The sequence below is a fragment of the Equus caballus genome, chromosome 22 (assembly GCF_041296265.1).
Source record: "Equus caballus isolate H_3958 breed thoroughbred chromosome 22, TB-T2T, whole genome shotgun sequence".
Classification (NCBI taxonomy): domain Eukaryota; kingdom Metazoa; phylum Chordata; class Mammalia; order Perissodactyla; family Equidae; genus Equus; species Equus caballus.
The window spans coordinates 38342206-38365674 of NC_091705.1; the positions used below are offsets into that span (position 1 = coordinate 38342206).

The window sequence follows — 23469 nt, forward strand, 5'->3', positions numbered from 1 at the left end:
GAACCCCAAAGAAGAACTTTTTGAACGAGTGAGAGAATATCTTTTCATAAAAAGTTTCTGCCCCTAAATCTTCTGTGCCCTTCAGTTTAACCAAAGGTTTAAATCGTGTGGTCTGTGTCCTGGACCCAAACATGTTTGTTCAGCCTATACATTGTTTGAAATAACTTGAATTAGTTGCCGGATTGAGAAATCAGATTCTACGTGAAAATCCAGATTTCTAGTTTCTCTCGAAAAATCACAGCGGTCATGCGTTTCCTCGTGGCAACTCTTCCCTGTTGCTCAGGAGCAGCTGCTCCCTCTAATGCGCCCATGTTCTCCAGCTCACCATGGTCCTGCCCTGCTCGCTGTGCCCACTCGAGGCCAGGGTGCCGATGCCCTGCAGCAGCCTGTGCCGGACTCTTGTTCTACCCAGCTTCTTCACTCAGAGGCTCTGCCTGTCCTCGAAAGGCTTTTAGGTTGTTTTTTTTTTTAAGATTTTATTTTTTTCCTTTTTCTCCCCAAAGCCCCCTGGTACATAGTTGTGTATTTTTAGTTGTGGGTCCTTCGAGTTGTGGCATGTGGGATGCCTCCTCAGTGTGGCCTGATGAGTGGTGCCATGTCCGCGCCCAGGATTTCCACTGGCGAAACCCTGAGCTGCTGAAGTGGAGCAGCGAACTTAACCACTTGGGCACGGGGCCCAGCCCCAGGCCTTCGGGGTTTTGAGCTCAATTTAAACTGGCTATTAATTGGTGTCCTCCTTTGTCTTCGTGTCATGTAGGTCTTTTTCAAGGAGATTTTCCTGAACATTTTAGAAACATCCACAAGTTCTTTTGAGCACAGGTGGATGGTCATTCAGACCCTGACAAGGATCTGTGCAGGTACTTTTACCCCGAGGGGGCTTTTGATGCTTTCTTCTTCCAAAGTCCAGATTACGATCTTTAACTCCTGTTTTTAGAGTTTTAATGAAGTGCTGGGAAAACCATTACCTTAAAGGCAAAAGCTGACCTAAGGACTAGTCCTGCCCACTGTGTCTCCTCCTTTGGAGGATGATTAACTCCATCTGGTTTGCCCGGGACTTTCTGGTGTTAGCCCTGAAAGTCCCACAACCTGGGAAACCCCCTAATCTCTTGATTGGATGCTGCGATAAATTTGTATTTCCCTTAACACTGTACAATTATGTGACTGTAAACCAATCATTCCACCTGTCTGTCATCAAATGTAATTTCTCAAGAGTTACACAACTTTAAGAGGTGGATTGGGCAATTGTTACCCCTTTTTTTATGACGAAAGTGAGCCTTAGAGAGGTGGAATGAGCTGAGATTTCACTTGGTCCTGAGTCAGGCCTAGAAAGAGGGCCTCCCGACTTCCTAGTACTTTACACGTACATTTCCTGAGTGGGGCGTGTCCACCTGAGTTGTAGTTCACTAGGAAGAATTTTTGACAAAGGAATCTCATTTAATAAGAAAACATAATTGCTATTTGTGTTAGATCAGAATTTCTAATATCTGTGTGTTATTTTCCAAGATGCCCAGTGTGTTGTAGATATTTATGTCAACTACGACTGTGATTTAAATGCTGCTAACATTTTTGAGCGCCTCGTAAATGATTTGTCCAAAATCGCTCAGGGAAGAAGTGGACATGAGCTGGGAATGACACCTCTGCAGGTAAAAACACCAAGAACACTCATTTCTATTTAAAGTTCATGCATCTCGGTAAACATTTATTGTGCACCACCATGGTGCTGGGGATACAAGAGTGAATAAAGTACAAACACGCATGTGTGCGCGCACAATTGATGTGGTCACACTTACACAAACAGTGAAGAAGTGGGCTACAGAGAAGAATGGGGCAGGGACGATAGAGAAGGAGTGCTGAAGGTGGGGGTGTTGTCATTTTTAATGGGGTCCTTGGCAGGTGGTCTCCCTGAGAAGGTGACATTTGAACTAAGACATGTAGGAAGCGAGTTCACTCTCAGGCACCTTTCCAAAGATCCTGTGAAAGCAGGATCCCAGGCTCCAGCAAAGGCAAAGGAGATTGTCTCATCCTTAGAGAGCCTGCAAAGGGAACAGGATCCTTAGCCTGCAGTCTGAATGAACTGATCAGAAGGGCCATGGGACGCCTGGAATTACGTGTAGAATTTCGGTGTATGGGCATTTTTCCTAGAAAAAGGTCCATAGCTATCATTACATTCACAGAGAGGTCTCTGCCACCTTAAATTTTTTTTAAAATCTAAAATACTTGCATTTTTTTTTTAGATTATCTGTAATTTGCATTTAATTTTTTATTTAAGAAATCAATATTTTTATTTACTTGTAGAGTGGGTCTTAAAATGGGATGCGTTTGTGGGTGTTTGGGGGATAAGAGTGTATCCAGAATCACTCATTTGTTGCATAATATAAGATTCTCTTCTCTTTTTGGAGGTCACTGGTTAAGACCCTGTTATTTAAAAAAAAGGAAAGTGTTTTAAATGTTTTTTTTCAAATTATATTTGCAGTGAATAAGAACTTCCTTTTAAAAATCCAGGTAACACTGTTCGTTTTAGGAAAACACACATCCCATATTTTTGCTGCTGGGGTGTTTGTAATGAATACCTTCCAAGATTTTCAGGGTTTTTGCGATGAGCTTGTAATACTTGTCACCTGCTAACTTTTCCTTGGGTTTTGTACTCCGTAGCACTGAATGTCAGCGATTATCTGGAATCCTCATGGGATTCCCTACGAGCCCTGTAGATGTCTGCACTTGATTTATCAGTGAAGTCTCTGTGTCACTTTTGTCCTTTAGGAGCTCAGTCTGAGGAAGAAAGGCCTAGAGTGCCTTGTGTCCATCCTCAAGTGCATGGTGGAGTGGAGCAAAGACCTGTATGTGAACCCCAACCACCAGACCAGCCTCGGTGAGAGAGCAGCGCTGCCCCTGCCACCTCCCTTCACAACAGCTTCCTTCTTTCTGTTGGGAAAGTTGTCTGAGGCTAGTTGTCTGCTTGTCTTAGAAGTAGCCAAACACTTTAGTTTGCTAAATACCTATAGTTTTTGAAAGGCTCAGCTTTTTAATACATCCAAATTTGGGGGGAATAGTGTGAGTTGTGCTCTGACTTCAGTTTTCCAAATAGAGAGCCAGTTGTTTCAGCATTTTCTTAGTGCTCTCTCCTTCCCGCACGGATTTGAAACACCACCTGTATGGAGCACTAAATTCCTTTAGGTGCCTAAGTCTGTTTCTGAATTTTCTGTTCTGTTCTATTGATTTGTCTGTTCTTGCACCGATACCAGGCTTCCAGATGCCTGGAGTTCTGCAGGGAGTTTTGATACCTGCCAGGACAGGTCCTCCTTCTTCATTGTTCTTTAAGTGTCTTGACTGTTTTTTGAACTTTAATTCTTTCATGTGAATTTTATCATTAGCTTATTAAGTTCCACAAAAAAGTAAGTTTTTAAGTAAAGTGATGTCAAGGATTTGTGCTTATGATGCTTACAGTACAAACTCCGTTGTTACAGGTCTGGGAGAAGGAACTGCAAAGCCAGACCTGAGCTCAGCCGCATCCATGTCCCATCTGCTTATTTGGTTTCCTTTGGTTTTGTGTTGCTGCAGGTCAGGAGAGGCCCACAGATCAGGAAATGGGGGATGGGAAAGGCCTTGACATGGCGAGGCGGAGCAGTGTGACATCCATGGAGTCCACAGTGTCCTCGGGGACCCAGACGGCTGTCCAGGATGATCCGGAGCAGTTTGAGGTCATCAAGCAACAGAAGGAGATCATTGAACATGGCATTGAGCTGTGAGTGTGGCTGCTATTCCAGCTGAATCTCTTGGGGCCTCTGGCAAAGCCGCATCTTCCTTGGGAACCGGGGACTGACTCCTTAAGGGGAAATGCCTGTTAGAAAAGCCAGTGCTGGCACCAACAGCCGAACTGATTGAGCCAAGCAGAGTCAGTGAGTGACTGTGTGTGAGACAGAGACAGAGAGAGGGAGAAATTTAATAGCTTTGTGTGGTTGATGCCTGCTCTTTTTTTTTTTCCTAATGACAAAAATTAAACCAGTTTAGAAAATACAGAAAACTATAAAGCAACAATGTTAAAAACACTCATAAAATTACTACCTACAGGAAATCACCATTGGTAACATTTTTTCCCAGTTACATACTATGAAAAATTTCAACATAAAAACTTTTGCCATCTTAGTGTTATCTGTGTATGTTTTTTTCTGAACCAGTTGAAAGTAATTTGTAGCCATCATAATATTTCACCCCTACGTCTTTGAAAAATAAGGACATTCTCCCCTGTAACCACGCCATCATCATGACAGTCATTGGTAAATCTGAATGTGTTCTTTCCCGTCTTTTACACACAAAAATACAAACACACAATCTCATATCCTGTCCAGCTTTTGAATGATTAGTTAACTTAGTAAGCTCTGTTTTAAAAGTTGATGTTACAGTACTCATTTATGAAAGGAGGTGTTGATCTCCTTGTTTCCACTCCCACTATCCCTGCATCCACCCCCAGTCTGTTCTCCCCATAGCAGCTAAAGTAATCCTTTAAAAACTTAAATCGATCTTATCACTCCCTGCCTAAAATCATTCTAGGTTTCCCGTTTCCTCATCACAGCCCCCTCGCCGACCTCATCTCCTGCCAGAACTCCTGAGTGCCACGGTGCATGTCAGTGCCTTGAACACCTCTGGCTCTTCGCACCTTTGGGCCTCGGCTTGGAATACTCTTGGGTCTTTTTCACCCTTCAGGCTTGGCAAAACATCTCTTCCTCAAAGAGGCCTTTTGTAACCACACTATCTGAGCAAGTCCCAAGTTATTCTCTGTTCTTGCACCATATTCATGTCCTTCTGACACAGCCCTTGCCACAGTTTGTGCTCATATATGAATATCATTCTCCGGTGTGCAGCTTGGTAAATAAAAAGTTGAATTCATACATTTGTTCACTTTGCCTGCTTTTAACAGGAAATACAGAATAGCACTGCTTAATCACTATTAAAGGAAATCCCAAAGTGGGCAGTCTAGGGCTATTTATAGTGGCTCTTATGGACACCAGAGACCCCGGCTCCTTTTATCTTGCTGCTTCCCCATCCTTAACACAATTTTCGTCTTCAGTGTTACCTCATGGTTTGAGATGACTCTGGAGCACTGACCATCACACACATATTCTGAGGAAGAAGAAGAGAAGGGCAAAAAAGACAAGTCGTCTTTGTTCAAGGATCTTTCCTAGAAGTACCCACACCACTTCTGCTCGTGTCTCACTGGCCAGAACTTTGTCACGTGGCCATACTTTGTTTAAGGGAGGCAGGGAAAGAGAATTTTTATTCCAGGTACTTGTGTGCCCAGCTAAACATGTACGGTTTGAATAGTGTTGGAGAAGGGGAAGGTGGATGTGGGGTGACAACCAGCAGTCTCTGCTGTAGCCAGGTCAGAAATGAAAGGTGGAATTCAGAAAAGCTACCTGGGTACACAGGACCTTCCTAGCTGAGAAGTAATGGCTTGTTCATGGCATTATTGTAGCTTGCCTCAATGCCAGCTTTTTCTGTCCTCCGGATTTTGAAATAAGCAACCCTTGTCCCATCTCTTCTTGAAACAGGTTCAACAAGAAACCCAAGAGAGGGATCCAGTTTCTCCAGGAGCAGGGCATGCTGGGGACATCAGTTGAAGACATTGCCCAATTCCTGCACCAGGAAGAGCGCCTCGATTCTGTAAGACGGGGTTGAGCACTTGCCTGTGGGTTCTTTCAGCTGATTCTGAGGCCTTACCAGCATCAACCTGGAAATGGCTGACCCTGAGTGCAGTGGCTGTTGTCCACACCCCTGCTTACAGCAGCCCTGCTTCCCCTTTGGCTGGTGTTGCACAAAGCTCTATGAAAGGAATAAACTAGCCACCCAACAGGTTGTTTTGTATTTATTTGGTAGGACAGTGTCAGAGCTAGAAGTGTCCTTTGGCTGCTAGAAACTCTTCCTCTGGCTGCCCGTGTGCAACCAACCTACCCCTGAGTGTGCCCTGTCATTTCTCCGTGTTTACGTCTCTTGTTCCTCCACATCTTCCTTCATTCGTGGCAGGACGGCCTGCACCTGGAATGGCTGGGTGGGTGGGCAGGCTCAGGGAGTCCCCTAGCCTTTCTAGCAGTCCCCCTTTTCTGGGTGTTTAGAGCCGAGGCATTCTGCCTCCCCCTTTGACTGAAACGTCTTTTGCTGTGCAATCATATTGAACAATTTCTAGATGTGAGTAAGTGTGTATGGTGTGTATGTTTTAGACCCAGGTAGGTGATTTTCTGGGAGACAGCATGAGGTTCAACAAGGAGGTGATGTATGCCTACGTGGACCAACTTGACTTCTGTGAAAAGGAGTTTGTCTCAGCCCTACGGACGTTTCTAGAAGGTTTCCGCCTACCTGGGGAAGCCCAGAAGATTGATCGGTTAATGGAGAAGTTTGCTGCAAGATACATAGAATGCAACCAGGGGTGAGCATCATATCAAGTCCCTCCACATCATCTTTTTGCCTCTGTCAGAACACTAATCTTAGTTTGGTTGGGGGTTGAGTCTCATTTTTCTAAATCTGTGGCAAGCAGCTAAGCTTTCTGTTCACCATGTGCCAGGCACCGTGCCAAGGGAGTGTCTCACATAAGACCTCACAGCAACTGTTTGTGTCCTCTTTCTACACACAAGGAGATGAGGGCTGGAGAGCCCTGGTGACTTGCCCAAGATCACAGAGCTGGAGCCCACGCTATTGATGATGATAAAAGAGTAGTTTCAGGAGCTGAGAGGAGGCCGTGGCACCTCTTCCTTAATCAGGAACAGCTCCCTGCTTTAATACCGGGTGGATTGCAAGGATTTTGGTTTTTCTTTGATTACATGCTGATGAGCAAGTTACAAAAATGGCTACATAACTAATAAAACCGACCTAAGTACGTCATTTCATCTTGGGGCCTTTTTTGATAGGTAGTTAATATTTTTGAAAGAAGTGGAGATTGAAAAGAGAGCTGACCTTTTTGAAACACCTCCCGTGTGCAGCTGTGCTTTGGGTTTTACATGCCTTTCATTTAATCAGCGGTAAGCCTGGGAGTAGTGTCCCATTTTATAGATGGGGAGACAGGCTCTGGGAGATTGAGCAACCTGCCAGAATCAATCAGCCACTAAGTGGCAGAGCCACGATTGAAGACAGGTTTGTCTAACTCAGAAACTCCTGTGCTTTCCACTGCACTTGAAGTTAAGAATGAGTGTACTGTGAATGTGATGTGGGAATTGTTTGTGGGAACATTTTGATAACAGTTTTGCCTCTCAAGTCAACTCGGTTTTCCTGTTAATTGGTCCCAGTCCTGTAAGTGCATGGCAAGCTGTCCCATGAAACAGCGTCGTCAGCCAGGCAGCGTCTGGTCGTTTTAAGCCAGTGGACGTTAGAATTTGCCATGAAGACATAATTAGATGTTATTTACTTTAAGCATATCTCCTGTGTAGACCCAGAAACCTTCGCCTGTTTCCCTTAATCAGTAAATATGTGACCCAAGTAAATGTCACGTTAGAATGCAGACCTTTTCTCGTGTTCTTCAGAATTTCTCCCTTTCCTACCAGGGGCAATTTGGATAGACCAGTTTTTCTGGCTTTAGCCTCACATATGATGAGGCTGTGCAGCCACAGGTTTTTACCTTTCTTTTCTTACCTAAGGCAAAAACAGTCAGACTTCCCCAGCATATTGTTTAGAACACATAAATATTTCCTTGTATTTCTGCTGTCAAACACTGTGGTGGATGATGTGAACTGAAGACATCTCATCGCAGGGCAGCAGTTGTAGCCGTCCTGCTGTCCACCGCCTGGCCCAAAGCAGACACCCTCAGGAGCGGGTCCAAGGTGAGGTGGGCGAGTCCCACAGGGCGCAGGCCACAGGGGCCTCCCTCTCGGGGTCCTGCCGCAGGTTGGCTCCGGGCAGTGAGGTGCCTTGCTTCCCTCACCTGGTCCCTGGCCCTCAAGTCTCCTTAAGGGTCCTAAAAAAATTGACTTGAAACTGCTGTATTAAAGGAAGTCTAAATCTGACACATTCTTGATTAGCTTTTCCGCACTCGGGGTCGGTAGTGACCACTCAGTGATGATAAGGCATGAGAACTGCTGGCAAGCTTGGCATCACGTGGAGCATCGGCCTGCGTTTAGTGCAGCATGTCCCTGTTGGCACTGTGCCTTCCCAGCCTCGTCCCCGTGCCTGTTCTTACATCTGGAATCTTCTCTTCCAGGCAAACTCTATTTGCCAGTGCTGACACTGCGTATGTCCTGGCATATTCAATTATTATGCTAACCACAGACTTGCACAGTCCTCAGGTAAAATATTTTAATGATTTGTATATTGTGGTAGCTAACTAAATAGCTTTATGTGGGCCATTGGATGTTTTCTAAATGGTTTGTTAATTTTTTTAAATTTCAGGTAAAAAATAAAATGACAAAAGAGCAGTATATTAAAATGAATCGGGGTATCAATGATAGTAAAGATCTACCAGAAGAATATCTCTCAAGCATTTATGAAGAGATAGAAGGCAAGAAAATTGCAATGAAAGAAACAAAAGAGCATACGATCGCAGCCAAATCTACTAAGCAGAGTAAGGTCTAATGGCAAATTATTTCTATTAATTCCAGTTTTTGAGTGTATCAGGAATTACATGATTAATTCCTGATGATTGCTTTAATTTGCATATCTAGATATCAGAATAAGAAATGTGATTAAATTAATTATTATGCTTATGTTGGTTCTCATATCAGCATCTTCTTGCTAGATTTGTAATTAGTTACAAGAGAGAATTTAAAATAAATAATCTGAGAGCTAAATGACTCCCCAAAAATATTCCTTAAAACTTTAATACCAATGGTGATTATGCCAACTTTGATTAGAATTCTCTTAAGACCCCTGTGAAGCTGTTTCTTTGTTTGAGAGGCAGCAGAGTGTGGAGCCTGAAGCACAGGCTGTAGAGCCACACTGCCTGGGTTCGAGTCCCAGCTCTACTGCTTGTTAGCTCTGTGACCCTGGGCAAGTAACTTAATTGCTCTGTGCCTCATTTTCCCCTCAGTAGAATGATGATAATGTTTGTAACAGACTTATGAGGTGGTTGAGAGGATTTGTGAGTTAGTGATTCTAAGTCTTCTGAAACAGTGCCCGGCACATGGCAAGCACTCAGTGAGTGTCAGCTGCTGTTATTCTTTCTTTGTAGGTGTAGCTAGTGAAAAGCAGCGCCGGCTACTGTACAATTTGGAGATGGAGCAAATGGCGAAGACAGCCAAAGCTCTGATGGAGGCTGTGAGCCACGCCAAAGCCCCGTTTACAAGTGCCACTCACTTGGACCACGTCCGGCCCATGTTCAAAGTGAGTATCCTGAGAAGTTAGGACGTGGCTAAGCCCGATTCTGGAGTTGACCTGCTAACCAGCAAGTTGATAATGGTGAAGAGATTGAGAGGAAAGGCCAAGTCCAGGTGTTTCTTTCTGAACAGTAACTAAAGTGAGTCCTTCCTAGAAGCCCTCTGATGACGCTGGGGACATGCCAGCACCAGCCAAAAGCAAGGGCTCTCCAGTCAGAACGTCTGGTTTTATTCCTGCCTTTGCCACTATGTAGCTCTGTGAGCTTGGTTAGGTTACTCAGCCTCTCTGTTCATCATCTGTAAAATGGAGACAGATACAGGGTTACTGTAAGGGTTGCTGGGGGGATTGACTGAATTAATAATTGTTCAGGCAAAAGAGACAGTTTTATTGTTATATCTCATCTCACTGGCCTCAGGGTTAGTTTATCAGATGAGATTAGGTGGAGGTGAAAGATAGTATCCTGAGGTATCTCTATTTTTAAAATAGAGGAAAAGGGGGCCAGCCCGTGGCTGAGTAAAGTTCATGCACGCCACTTTGGCAGCCCTGGGTTTTGCCAGTTCGGGTCCTGGGTGCAGTCCTAGCACTGCTCATCAAGCCATGCTCAGGCGGCATCCCACATAGCACAGCCAGAAGGACCTACAACTAGAATATACAACTATATGCTGGGGGGCTTCGGGGAGAAGAAGAAGAAGAAGAAAAGATTGGCAACAGATGAAAATGTCTAGAAAAGACACACGTTCTATATACATAGCACTCATTCTTCTCTAAGATGTTTTTTTTATTTTTTATTTTTTATATTTTTTAAAGATTTTTATTTTTCCTTTTTCTTTTTTGAGAAAGTACATAGTTGTATATTCTTCGTTGTGGGTCTTTCTCATTGTGGCATGTGGGACGCTGCCTCAGTGTGGTTTGATGAGCAGTGCCATGTCCGTGCCCAGGATTCGAACCAATGAAACACTGGGCCGCCTGCAGCGGAGCGCGCAAACTTAACCACTCGGCCACGGGGCCAGCCCCTTCTCTAAGATGTTTTCATAGTAACTGTTAATAACCTGTTAGTTGATCACTTCTAGATTTTTGTGAGCTTTTATTTTCGGGGAATTCACAAGAAAATTGGAGGAAAAGTAAAGTCTAAATAATTTTAATTAGGAACCTTTCAGTAAACTAAGTTTATGGGACATAAGTTGCTTATAGGTTTTATTTTGCATGCCAGACTCTGGTTGGTAATGGTTGCTTGCTGCACTGTGTGAAGAAGGATTGATTCTCGAGCCCTCAATAGACAGCATGAAGTGGGATCTCTGATTGATTAGTGATATCTGCCGTGAGCGCAGGCAGATGCAGTGATGGCACACTAGTCACATATTTACCATCCTTCTTTTGAACTGTACGTTTAGTAAATGGCATATCTATAGTGATAGCTTTGACCACGGTTTAGGAGGAATGGTTTAATATTGTGGATGGAATAGATTGAAATCAAAATCACAGTGAATTTGGCATCCTGGCCGTGCTCATAACTAAGTGCTGAGAACTCTTCCCATGCCGAAATTCTAAACGTTATTGAAACCTTCCTTCCTTGGTAGCTGGTGTGGACACCACTGTTGGCAGCCTATAGCATTGGACTGCAGAACTGTGACGACACTGAAGTGGCCTCCCTGTGTTTGGAAGGCATCCGATGTGCAATCCGGATTGCCTGCATCTTTGGAATGCAGGTGGGTGTAAGTTAGCAACGCCCTCGAGATGCTGGTGGGCTGTGTTCTTTTAGATTTGGCAAAACTTAGAAACTATCAGTCATTTTCCAATTAGCCAAAAAAGTCTCAGCAAACTCCTTTCATGCGCACTGAGAAGAAGTCCAGAGATTTGTGCTGGCAGCGGCCACATTAGGGGAAAAAATCAGAGATTTGGATTAAAGCCTTCTTTGAAGGTAGGTGGGGTCCAGCTACTTGACTTGATTTGACAGAGCAGCCTTCCTATCTGCCTAACTTGCCTGCCCTAGTGCTTAAAATAGTATTTTTCCTTTTAAAATCAGTTTTTATTATAATTTTCCTTATTTCCAGGTCTTTTCTAGGGGAAACAAATAGTCCAATGCAAAATGAATATGTCTGTAAACCTTTTGAAATCTTCAAAAATTCAAGCAAATAAACAAAATACAATTCTCAAACTGTTATGAAATCAGGAACTTGTCAATCCCACACATCGTTTTCTAAGTCAGTAAGAATTTGCAACCGTTTATTTTGAAAAACTCAATCTTCTGTTCCCATTTATTTTATGGTTAGACGTTTTCTTTCATGTGAAGACCACGGGCTTTGACATCAGACAGTCTGGGTTTCAAAACCCAGCTCTGCTACTTCTCTAGCCATGCGACACTGGCCCAGCCAACTTCTCTGAGACATGCTTTATCTCCTCACTTGTAAACTTGAAAAAATAGATCAGGAGTGTCACAGATAATAAAATTTGTGTGACAGTCTTAGCATTCAACAGATTCCTCCTGCGCTCCTTCCAAAGGGAATGGAACGTAAGTTTGAGGTCATTTGGAAAGGAGAGGGCTAGTTCTCAAACATGCAGTGTGTAGGGAGCCTCACTGGGATGTTCTGATAGCAGGAGGATACCAGCATGAAATAACTGGCGTGTTAATGTGCATGAAGCCTGTCAGCGTGTGTACAGAAGGGATCAGAGAAGCCCAGTGCACAGTCCCGTAGATGTGAAAACAGTCATGCTAAGGATGGAATCTCAGTGTTCTCTATTGGGCTTCTGTTACAGCTGGAACGAGATGCCTACGTTCAGGCTCTTGCTCGCTTCTCCCTGCTGACAGCCAGCTCCAGCATCACGGAAATGAAGCAGAAAAACATTGACACCATAAAGACGCTTATTACAGTGGCTCACACCGATGGCAATTACCTTGGGAATTCCTGGCATGAGGTGTGTGTCTCTTTGAAAGCCTGGTAATTGCCTTTCCTTAGGATGACTGCCAGCATTCGTTTATTCAGTGTCAGTCTCTGGTCGAGTCCATTTTTCTGAAGTCAAGCCTAACTTCACTCTGGGTTTTCTCTCATTCTCAAATACCTCGTGGGCTGGCCCTGTGTCCAAGTGGTTAAGTTCGCGCGCTCTGCTTTGGTGGCCCAGGGTTTCGCTGGTTCAGATCCTGGGCACAGACATGGTACCACTCGTTAGGCCATGCTGAGGCAGCATCCCATATGCCACAACTAGAAGGACCCACAACTGAAAATACACAACTGTGTACTAGGGGCCTTTGGGGAGCAAAAGGAAAAATAAAATCTTAAAAAAAACCCAAATAACCAAAAAAAAAGCCAAATACCTCGTGTATCTGAAAGTCAGCTCTCTGGAGCTGTAGCAGGTGAAACGTGGTCAGATGCGCCACCTCACGAAGTGCTCCTGTACCCGGCTGCCAGTGTCCTCACAGAGTGCACTTCTCTTGCAGCAACTTCCTTCCCACAGTAACGCCACGTTCCCCAAGTCCTTATGCGCCTCCTGGGAGCGCTAAGTCAGTGAGTAGATTCAAGACAAAGCCAGGAGCCTGATTTCTCTCCTAATTGTATCTAAAAAAAAGAGGTCGACATTTACAATGAGCCATTAGGAGATTGCCACTGGGTTCATATTTTAATTTAACTAAACAATATTCTTAAGATTCTCGCCTAAGGAAATAATTAGTCATGTGCAAATGTGTTTGAAAGGTCATTTGTCAGTATTTTAGTTGTTCTAGGGGAAAGATTGGATTAGAAACAGCCTAGGTGCCCCAACACTGAGAGATTGTCTTTTTTAAAAAAGATATGGCATACCGTTCCTTAGAGTGTTATGTGGCCATTTAAAATGATGGAGAGACAAACAGACGTGATGTGCTCCCCAATGGAAGTACACACCACCACCTAAGGAATGTTTCGGCCAAAACTCAAATCTGAGTCAATTCAAGCCTCTACTGCCGGTTTACAGGAAATACAGGGCACAGAGTAGCATGGCAGATGACATCATGAGAATGCAGTTTGCAAACTTGAAGATATGACAGATCCTCAGAGCAAATGCCAGGTTCCTCAGCAAATTGCAAGAAAAATAGCAGATGGGGGGGACCTATGGATTAAAAGAAACTGGAGACAGGAAAGATAAAGATGTTATTAAAGAGTATCTAATGTTGTGGGAACATAGTCACAGTATATTAAATAAAAAGTCATTGTAAAACATTGTGAGGCATCGTTCCTTGTGCCAGACATACACAGAGAGTGAGATTTGAAAAGATAAACAAAAATGTTAACATCCTGAGTAATAGAATTATGGAGGTGATTTATTTTCTTCTTTTTTCCTTAAATTCTAATTTCTAATTTTTCTGTCTACTTTTTGTTTTAGAGAGAAAACTATAAAAGAGTAGAGATAAGAGCATGGAGAGTGATGGGGACTGTGATGACCTAGAGAGAAAATTGCTACCTGCCCCCCTCCCCCCCCAGGACCCAGTAGTTAAGGAGAAAGGCCTGGAGCCAGATTGCTGGGGTCCGCTCTGGGTACCCACCTCTTCCTCTTCCTCCTGTACAGCATGGCAGGTTACTTAGTCTTTGAGCCTCATCCTCCTCTGTACAACCTTTGTAGAGTGGTTGTGAGAATGTAAAGGAGTTAATATAGGGAAAGGAGTTAGATTAGAACGATATTTGGCAAGTGGTAAGCACTCTGGCTTTTAGCTGTTACCGTCATTGTCGTCGTCGTCATCATCATCATGGCACATACCTTTGTCCCTTTTCACCTAGCCTTTCCTTTCTCGATCACAACTCTGGAGTCTTCCATATTAGAAAAGATGGGGGTTTTTGGGTGAGGGGAGGAGTTGTTGGGTTTTTTTCAGTTGTGTGCTTTTTTAAGAAGATAATTCCCTATCTTCTGAGTCACAGTACCTAGTGAATCAATAAATAGCTGCTTTCTCTCATAGAACTTTTTTTAACCTGAGCAGTATGATCAGTGTGGCATTCCTGCTGGTTGCCAAGTATATAGCAGCACCTAGAAATTTTAAAAATGAATTAAGCAGCTATTTAATGGTCAGAAACCTTGAGAAATCAGGTTGGAGCCTAATAAGTCTGGCCATCAGTGTTGTTAACATATTTGAGACTCCAGCTGTCCCCAGCTTCTAGGAGAGGGAGGGCATTGATAGTTTACTGGTAACGATTTAATAGCATCATGCTGCGTGGAACAATCGGGATGGCTCTCTTTGGTAGAATGAAGTACCTCTCTCCAGGAAGAATTCTCAGAGTGCTCAGGGGTACAGTGGAGTCCTGTGCTCTGGGATTGAATTGTAAGGTCAGCATGAAAGGCTAAGCTCAGCTTTCGTCGGAAGTTCCCATGACAATTCCTTAGGAAGGGTTTACCTGGCGATCTGCGTGCTGAACCTCAGTAAGTTTCATGCGGCCAGTTTTTCCCCCATAGAAGATGAAACCAATTTCTGTTTCTTTAGGTGGGCTCCAGGTGAGAGGGGGCTTGTGTGCAGGAATGCATTCCCGAGCACAAGAACCACCCCGGAAGGCTGAAAGACACAGTCTTTTCTCCCACTGCACTCCTGTTCTAGAGCACATTGGTATTCATTCAGTTATCCAAATAATAATCACCGACTGTTTTCAGTGCTGGGGCTTCAGCAGTGAACAAGATGGGGTTAATGCCGTGGTGGCACTTAAGGTAGAGAACAAATGAATAAATGTATGTCATAATGCCAAAAAGTGGTAGGTAATAAGAAAAAGAATATGACCAAGGGATGGTGCTGGGAAAGTTGTGTGATCTCGGGGTGATCCCTCTCTGAGGGACACATGTCTGAGCTGGGAACCTAAGGGGTGAGTCAGGCAAGAGCATAAGGCCCGTGTTCCAGGCATAAGGAACAGCAAGGGCAAAGGCTCTGGGATAGGGCCACACATGTCAAGTAAAAGGAGTAGCAGGGAGGCCATGGAGGCTAGTGTGTGTGTCTGAAAGCAGAGTACAAGGGAGGTGGGGGTGGTGTCCGTCTAGATGGTGCACTTACTGAGTGTTGTGGGCTGGAATCCCCTGCTCCAGTCAAATGCTTTTTCTTTCTTTACTGAGCACTTATTAAATTTGTATAATTAAATATCTATATGGCATAACTCGATTGTGTCAGCTTTTCTTTCGCTCGTTTTCTCTTTCCCTTTTTAATAGTTAAAAAAAAAACATGAAGTCTGTCGTCCAGGTCCACATTCAGTGGGTTGCCTAGCCAGGACTAGGGACCCTCAGATTTTATTCTCATCTGAAAAGCTGTGTGTTGCAAAGAACTCTTTAATGACTAAGATTGCAGGGCCCTTTTCAGGCTGTGAAGTGGGACCTCATTCTTCATGCCTTCTTTTTGTTAGATCTTGAAATGCATCAGCCAGCTGGAGCTTGCTCAGCTGATAGGAACCGGAGTGAAGACCCGCTACCTGTCTGGGTCTGGACGTGAAAGAGAAGGGAGCCTGAAGGGCCACACGATGGCAGGAGAAGAGTTTATGGGCCTCGGCCTCGGTAAGACACTGGCCCCAGAGCTGGCTGTCGTGGATTCGCAAGTTAACCGGAATGAAACGCTTGTCTCGTCAAGACTGTCACGTAAACCAATCTTTCTTATGTGCCAGCTGACAGTGTGTTTATTAATGGAAGTGGAAGTGCTTCTTTAGCTGTCTTAATTATGATTGAACTGTCGAGTAAATGCCTATTTTATAAAAATCACCAGGGTGCATAACTTTTCTTTCTATATGTGTAACTGTGTTGCTTTAGCAAGGCTACAGCTTTGGGCTGGCCCAGTGACACAGTGGCTAAGTTCACACGTTCCGCTTTGGCTGCCTGGGGTTCTCTGGTTGGGATCATGGGTACAGACCTACGCACCACTTGTCAAGCCATGGTGTGGCGAGCATCCCACATAGGAGGTGGAGGAAGATGGGCATGGATGTTAGCTCAGGGCCAGTCTTCCTCAGCAAAAAGAGGAGGATTGGCAGCAGATGTTAGCTCAGAGCTAATCTTCCTCAACAAAAAAAAAGAAAAGAAAGGCTACAGCTTTAGTATCTGGTATTAGAGGAGTGAGTATGTGGGTTCTCTAGATTTTAAAAAAGGTAAATTCAACATCTCTCCCATGTTCATTTGGGGGGGCTTTTATTAAACGGTATTCATATGAAAGTAGAATTATTTCTGGCTGTTGAATTGAGAGATTCTCTTGTCAGTGATATAACATAATGATGATAATAGTAAATGGGGCAAACAAACATGCCAGTCCACATTCTAAGCACTCAGTTTATATGTTTTAACTCGTTTACTTCTTGTAACAATTCGGTGAGATTGGGACTGTTATCTTCCCCATTTGTAAATGAGGAAAGTGAGGCACGGGGATGAAGTGACCTGAGCAATGTCACACTGCAAGGAAGCGGCAGAGGTAGGTTTCAGACCCAGGCCGTCTCATTGCCAAGAGCAGGCTCCTTGGTCCCACACACAGTGGTTGGAATAGTACAGCATAATGATTGAAAGCGTGGACTCTGAAAATGGGGAGTGGTAATAGCACCTACTTCTTAGGGTACATGTGAGAATGACTGGAGGGAAATCCTGAGAATCCCAAACATTCCGCAGCTGTAAGCCCTTACTCGTTCTAGGAGTTCTGGGTTAGTATCAGATTAGTTTGAATTTGTTTTTCTAAATACAGGCATTTAATACCCTAAAAATATAACAGCCTGTTAGGAAAGGGAGATGGTTAGTATAAACAAGGGAGCTTGTATTAAGAATGTATTTTAAATGCCAAATGCCAGAACCTAAATTTAATTTTATTCTGTCACCAGTTGAAGGTTGTTTTTGACTGCAAACCATTCTCATTTATGTCTCTTGTCTCTGCAGATTGATGCCACAGAATTTCTTTGTTCTAAGATACTTGATTGTTTTTGAAGCACTGTTGATTTTGTGCATTGTGTTTCAGGTAATTTGGTGACTGGTGGAGTGGATAAAAGACAGATGGCCAGCTTCCAGGAATCAGTTGGTGAGACCAGCTCGCAGAGTGTGGTTGTAGCTGTAGACAGGTAATAATCTTGTTCTCCAGTGAAGCTGGACTACTAGTGGCTTGGCACCCTCTGTGTAGTTACTGGTATGAATGATTCCTAATTTAACTGTTTTAAGTGTTGTCAGCTCCAGATCACTCAAAAGAAAGATTAAAAGTGGCACATGTGATCCACAGCTACTAATAACCTTCACATTCATTTGAATTTTGACCTTGAATTGCATCATGACCTTTTTAAAAAAAATTTAACGTTGTGACCAAATTATGTCAAAAACAAGAGTTTTTGTATGTGCTGATGTTTTAAATTACCTTGTTTCCTTAGTAGAAATTACTTTTTAAAAACTTTGAAGAAGGGTTTAAGATTTAAAGCCTATGCTTAAGTGAGAGTTGGCCAAGTTGACGATTTCCATTTCTTTTTCCTCAAAACCTTTCCATCATTTCTGTTTACTTGAACCTTGACCTAAACATCCAGGAGAAATATAGATATTCTTATTTGAAGACGTTCATTAGGTACAAGTGCTTAAAATGTGAATTTTCTTGGGGCTGGCCTGGTGGCGCAGTGGTTAAGTTCACACGTTCCACTTTGGTGACCCGGGGTTCGCCAGTTTGGATCCCAGGTGTGGACATGGCACTGCTTGGCAAGCCATGCTGAGGTTGGTGTCCCACATATAAAGTGGAGGAAGATGGGCACGGATATTAGCTCAGGGCCAGTCTTCCTCAGCAAAAAGAGGAGGATTGGCAGCCGATGTTAGCTCAGGGCTAATCTTCCTAAATAAAAAAAAAGTGAATTTTCTTTAAATCAACAAACTTCTGAAAATTACCATTAAATAATCGTATATACTGCTGTTCATTTGGTTAATGACCTATCCCAGTGCATTAAATATAGACAGTTTTGAGATGATAGCAGTATAGAGTTTTTAACGTAATTTGTATTGCTCTCAAACAGTCTTCTTAGTGTTTTACACTCTTTATCAGTGTGTTTTGATTACTTTGCTCCTGTGGCTTCTCTGCTCATCTCCAACAGAGATCTTCTCTGTAATGTACTTTTGACGTGTTTTCCTTACTTTTTTCAGTTAGGTTTAAGCTAATAGAACAATGTTTACTCTTCCATTAGCGACACGTTTCTTTCCTGTTTCTCTGCTTTAGCCAGATAGTGGACAGTAGCAGTCTTGCCCAGCACCTTGTTGTGTGCTATTTACATTTTTAAAAATTGAGATGTAATTCACATACCACTAGATTTACTGTTTTAAAATGTACCCTTTAGTGGTTTTTAGTATATTCAGAGTTGTGCAGCTATCACCACTATTTAATTTCAGAGGGTTTTTGTCACCCCGTAAAGAAGTCCCATTCTTAGCGGTCACTCCCCATTTCTTTCCTCACCAGTCCCTGTAGCCACTAATCTACTTTCTGTCTATATAGATTTGCTGATTCTGAACATTGTTGAATTGCCTATTTATCCCTTTCAGTTCTATCATTTTTTGCCTCATGATTTGGGGGCTCTGTTGTTGGATGGATATATGTTTATAATTGTTATGTTTTCCTGATAGATTAAACCTTTTATCATTATAAAATGTTCTTTGTCTCTAGTAATGATTTTTGTTTTAAGTCTGTTTTGTCTATTAGTACAGCCACTCTAGTTTTCTTTTGGTTAATGTTTGGATGTTTTATATCTTTTTGCATACTTTTATTTTCAGCGTATTTGTGTCTTTGAATCTAAAGTGAGTCTCTTTAGGTAGCATATGGTTGGACCATGTTTATTTTAATCCATTCTGCCAGTCTCTTCCTTTGGATTGGAGTGTTTAATCCGTTTACATTTAATGTAATTGCTGGTAGGTGGGATTTATATGTGTTATTTTTAAACATGTGTTATGTCTTTTTGATCCCCTATTCCTCCGTTATTACTGCTTTCTTTCGTGTTAAATGGATATTTCCTGGTGTATCATTTTGCTTTTCTTGCCGTTTCCTTTACTGTATTTTTTTTTTAAGATTTTATTTTCCCTTTTTCTCCCAAAGCCCCCCAGTACATAGTTGTGTATTTTTAGCTGTGGATCCTTCTAGTTGTGGCATGTGGGATGCTGCCTCAGCGTGGCCTGATGAGTGATGCCATGTCGGCACCCAGGATTCGAACCGGTGAAACCCTGGGCCTTTGCAGCAGAGCGCACAAACTTTACCACTCAGCCACAGGGCTGGCCCCTCCTTTACTGTATTTTGAGTTATTTTCTTACTGATTGCCTTAGGGATTATGATCAATATCTTAACTTTTAACATTCTACTTTGAATTAATATCAACTTAATTTCAATAGTATGAAAAATCTTGGCTCCTGTATAGCTTCATTTTCACCCCTCTCCTTTGTGCTGTGATTGTCCTACAAATTCTATCTTTATACATGTATGCCCAGCCACACAGATTTATAATTATTACTTTTTGCAGTTGTCTTTTAAATCGATAGATAAAATGAGTTACAAACAAAAAATACGTTGACATTATCTTTTGTATTTCCTGGTATAGTAACCTTTACCAGTGCCTTTATTTCTTCATATGATTTTGAGTTATCTAGTATGCTTTCATTTCAACCTGAAGTACTTCCTTTAGGATTTCTAGTAGGGTAGATCTCTTAACAACGAATTCTCTCAGTTTTGTTTATCTCAGACTATTTTAATTTCTCCTTCATTTTTGAAGGTTGGTTTTGCTGGATGTAGAAATCTTGGTTGATAGTCTTTCTTTCAGCAGGTTGAATATGTTACCCCACTGCCTTTCGGGCTCCATGGTTTCTGATGAGAAATCAGCTGTTAATCTTATTTAAGCTCCCTTACATGTGACGACTGCTCTGTTGCTACTTTCAGGATCCTTTCGTTGTCTTTGGCTTTCAGCAGTTTGATTATGTGTCTGAGTGTGATCTCTGAATTTGTCTTACTTGGATTTTGTTGAGCTTCTTGGATGTATAGATTCTTGTTTTTCATCAAATTTGGGAAGTTTTTAGCCATTTTTTCTTCAAAAATTCTTTCAGCCTCTTTCTTTCCTCCCTTTGTAAGTCTCCTCTTGTGTGTATGTTGGTATACTTGATGGTGCCCCACAGATCTCTGAGGCTCTGTTCGTTTTTTTAAATTCTTTTTTATTTCTGTTCATCACATTGAATAACCTCATTTGACTTGTTTTCAAGTTCACTAATTCTTTTGTCAGCTCAGAACTGCTCTTGAGCCCCTCCAGTGAATTTTTCATTTCAACTCCAGAATTTCTATTTGGTTCTTTTTTATCATTTCTCTGTATTTATTACTACTCTCTGTTTGATGAGACATTGTTCTCATACCTTCTTTTAGTTCTCTAAACATATTTAAGATAACTTTAAAACTTTGTCTAGTGAATTTGATACCTGGGCTTCCTCGAGGACAGTTTCCGTTGTTCTTTTTCTAGGAAAAGACCATCCTTTCTTGTTTCTTTGAATGTCTGGCAATTTTTTGTTGAAAACTGGACATTTTAAATAATATAATGTGGCAACCTTGCATATCAGATTCCCCACCTCCCACCTAGGGTTTATTGTTGTTGTTGTCATTGCTATTTGTTTATTTAGTGGCTTTCGTGAACTAATTTTGTATTCGTGAACTAAAGTTTGTATTCTTTTTGCATGTGGCCACTGTCTGCTCAGTTAGCCTTAGTGGTCAGCTAAGAATTAGAGATTTCCTGAAATGCCCAGGACTGTTAGGTCTCCCAGCCTTTGTTGAGGGGTTCTGTGTGCATTTTGAGGTGCTCCATTGATGCTCAGACAAGCAATGCACAACTCTGCTTTTGCTTTTAGTTCTTGCTCATGTAGAGCCTTAAGGCCAGGAAACGATGAGAGCTTAGTGCCTTCTCATATCTCTCTTGGGGCTGTGTAAAGCCTTACACATGCAGTGGCTGTCTAGAATCCCAGGAATATATTGGAGCTTTTTAAAGCCTCCAGTGCACACCTCATTCCCAGCTTTGCCTTTAAGTTTTTGTCCAGGGCCTTGTTTGCCCCAGTTGTTATTGCTGCCTCACAGAGCTGCAGAATTAAACAGTTGCTATGGATTGTCTTTGATAAAAGCCCTCAGAGAAAAGGCTCTTTGCACTGAATGAGGTCCGAGTCAGGTCAAATAATGACAAATCCCCCAAATGGGAGTTTTCCAGGGTATTTCCAGGCAGGTCAGATCATGTAAGTTCTCTGAGAATGGTGTTTTTGGGGAATTCCAAGACTGTTCTGTTCTCTCCAGTGGCTACAAGCTGCTGGTTTCACAGTTACTCTGACTTGGAAGCTTTTGGTCTTTGAGCCTTCTCTGGTGCTGGGGAGAGGGCTGTGGAAATAGGCCAAGATAAAACCCTACAACATTCATTATTCATACCAAGATTCAGCCATTTTTCTTGAATAAATGTTTTTACAAGCCTTTGGTAATTTCCAGAATTCAGTTCTGAAAAAGTTGATTTTGGTAATTCTTTGCCAGTTTTTTTTTTTTTTTTTTTTTTTTTTTTTTTTGAGGAAGATTAGCCCTGAGCTACCATCTGCCACCAATCCTCCTCTTTTTGCTAAGGAAGATTGGCCCTGAGCCAACATCTGTGCCCATCTTCCTCTATTTTATATGTGGGATGCCTGCCACAGTATGGCTTGATGAGCAGCACGTATGTCCGTTTCTGGCATCCCGACTGGTGAACCCTGGGCTGCCAAAGTGGAGGGTGCAAATTTAACCACTACACCACTGGACTGGCTCCTCTTTGCCAGTTTTTTTGTTGTTCTTATGGAGAAGCAGCTTTTTTTGAGGTCCTCACTCTGCCACTCCCACTGTTTTGACAGCACGTGCTATTATATTTTGGCTGTCTTCCCCTCCTGTTGCTGTGTTATTTTCTCTTTCTATCGGTATAGGCATTTCTGGTCTCAACTCAGTTCACTGACCAGTTCTATATCTCTAATGCCTCGTCATTTATTTTAGTGGTGGTGCCAGACCTGAAATATTTCTTTTCTGCCTTTTCTAAGTGTTTGAAATTGAAACTGCAGCCTCCAAATATAATTTTTATTTTATTATGTCTGGAATTATCTTCCTAGAATTTTTACTGGATCTACCAGACTGGATGGAAATGCAATAGGTATGTGTTTAACTTACCTATGACAACTATAGAAGCCTCATGTTGTGACTGTCTGACCATTACTAATGAGACCTCACGTTTGTTGTTGGGTCTGGCTTGTAGTTGACTTTGTCCGCTGGCTGTGTGCCGTGTCCATGGACGAGCTGGCTTCCCCCCACCATCCCCGCATGTTCAGCTTGCAGAAGATTGTGGAGATATCATACTACAACATGAATCGGATTCGACTACAGTGGTCCCGGATATGGCACGTGATTGGAGATCATTTCAATAAGGTAACTCTTCAGATTCAAAAGCTACTCCATCAATGTCCAGAAAAAGGCAGGGAACTAAATTCAAAAAAGAAGTGATCAAGCTTTTAGATATCTGTAATTCATTTTCTCTGTGGAGTCAAGGACAGCTCAATAGGAATAATAGCATATATGGTTTCACTATTAAATGTCACTACTACTTGTATTCTGGCTTCCATTTCCACCACTCTTCTGAAACCTTTGTCAAGGAAACCAACGTTTATTTTTATATCAGAAACTTCTGTGTTCTGAAATTGACAACTACTGAGAGAAAACTAGACTAAACTTCTTTCTCTCCACTAGGGGTTTCATTATATACATGTAGACACAATGCACATATATGTTGAACAAATAAAAGGAAATCAGAAGAATATATGTATTATGTATGTGTGGATATGTATCTGTGATGTCATGTGGCTCTTAGGGGAAAAGTTACAGCTTAATAACACTGTTTCCTATCAAAACACATTTCATGATTTCAAAAAAATTTCTCAGGCCTGGTGATAAAGAGTTGTAATACAGATGCTTAAAAATAATGTTAGTAAAAAACGTTTATACAAAAGAAAATTGCTCTCTCTACATTGAATAGAAGAAGTAGTCTGCACTGGGGGTAGAAGAGTAGAGTACTGGTAAATGATTTGTAGCATCTGCTGATTTCTGTGGGGTAAATACCCCACCATGACCGATTGAAAGCTAGCAATATGGTGTCACTAAATTCAGGTTAAGGAAGAGTTGGGCGCTGTTGGCTCTCATGGGTAGCTGCGAGCCTGCTCCAGGACCCCACTGAAATAGGGCATTGTCAAATGGAG

At 42.4% G+C, this 23469-nt stretch overlaps 1 protein-coding gene across 2 annotated transcripts in view; it reads left to right on the forward strand.

Moving 5' to 3' along the window:
- Nucleotides 1-23469, forward strand: part of ARFGEF2 (ADP ribosylation factor guanine nucleotide exchange factor 2) — a 106157-nt gene that overhangs the window by 41568 nt on the left and 41120 nt on the right. For both annotated transcript variants that reach the window (XM_005604772.4, XM_070246888.1), the window contains exons 11-25: nucleotides 758-857; nucleotides 1504-1643; nucleotides 2761-2869; nucleotides 3559-3742; nucleotides 5547-5658; nucleotides 6213-6418; nucleotides 8180-8264; nucleotides 8368-8539; nucleotides 9146-9297; nucleotides 10869-10997; nucleotides 12046-12204; nucleotides 15627-15774; nucleotides 17204-17303; nucleotides 22333-22373; nucleotides 22476-22645. In XM_005604772.4, the coding sequence (XP_005604829.2) occupies nucleotides 758-857; nucleotides 1504-1643; nucleotides 2761-2869; nucleotides 3559-3742; nucleotides 5547-5658; nucleotides 6213-6418; nucleotides 8180-8264; nucleotides 8368-8539; nucleotides 9146-9297; nucleotides 10869-10997; nucleotides 12046-12204; nucleotides 15627-15774; nucleotides 17204-17303; nucleotides 22333-22373; nucleotides 22476-22645 (2007 nt within the window). The remainder of the gene's footprint in view (nucleotides 1-757; nucleotides 858-1503; nucleotides 1644-2760; nucleotides 2870-3558; nucleotides 3743-5546; nucleotides 5659-6212; nucleotides 6419-8179; nucleotides 8265-8367; nucleotides 8540-9145; nucleotides 9298-10868; nucleotides 10998-12045; nucleotides 12205-15626; nucleotides 15775-17203; nucleotides 17304-22332; nucleotides 22374-22475; nucleotides 22646-23469) is intronic.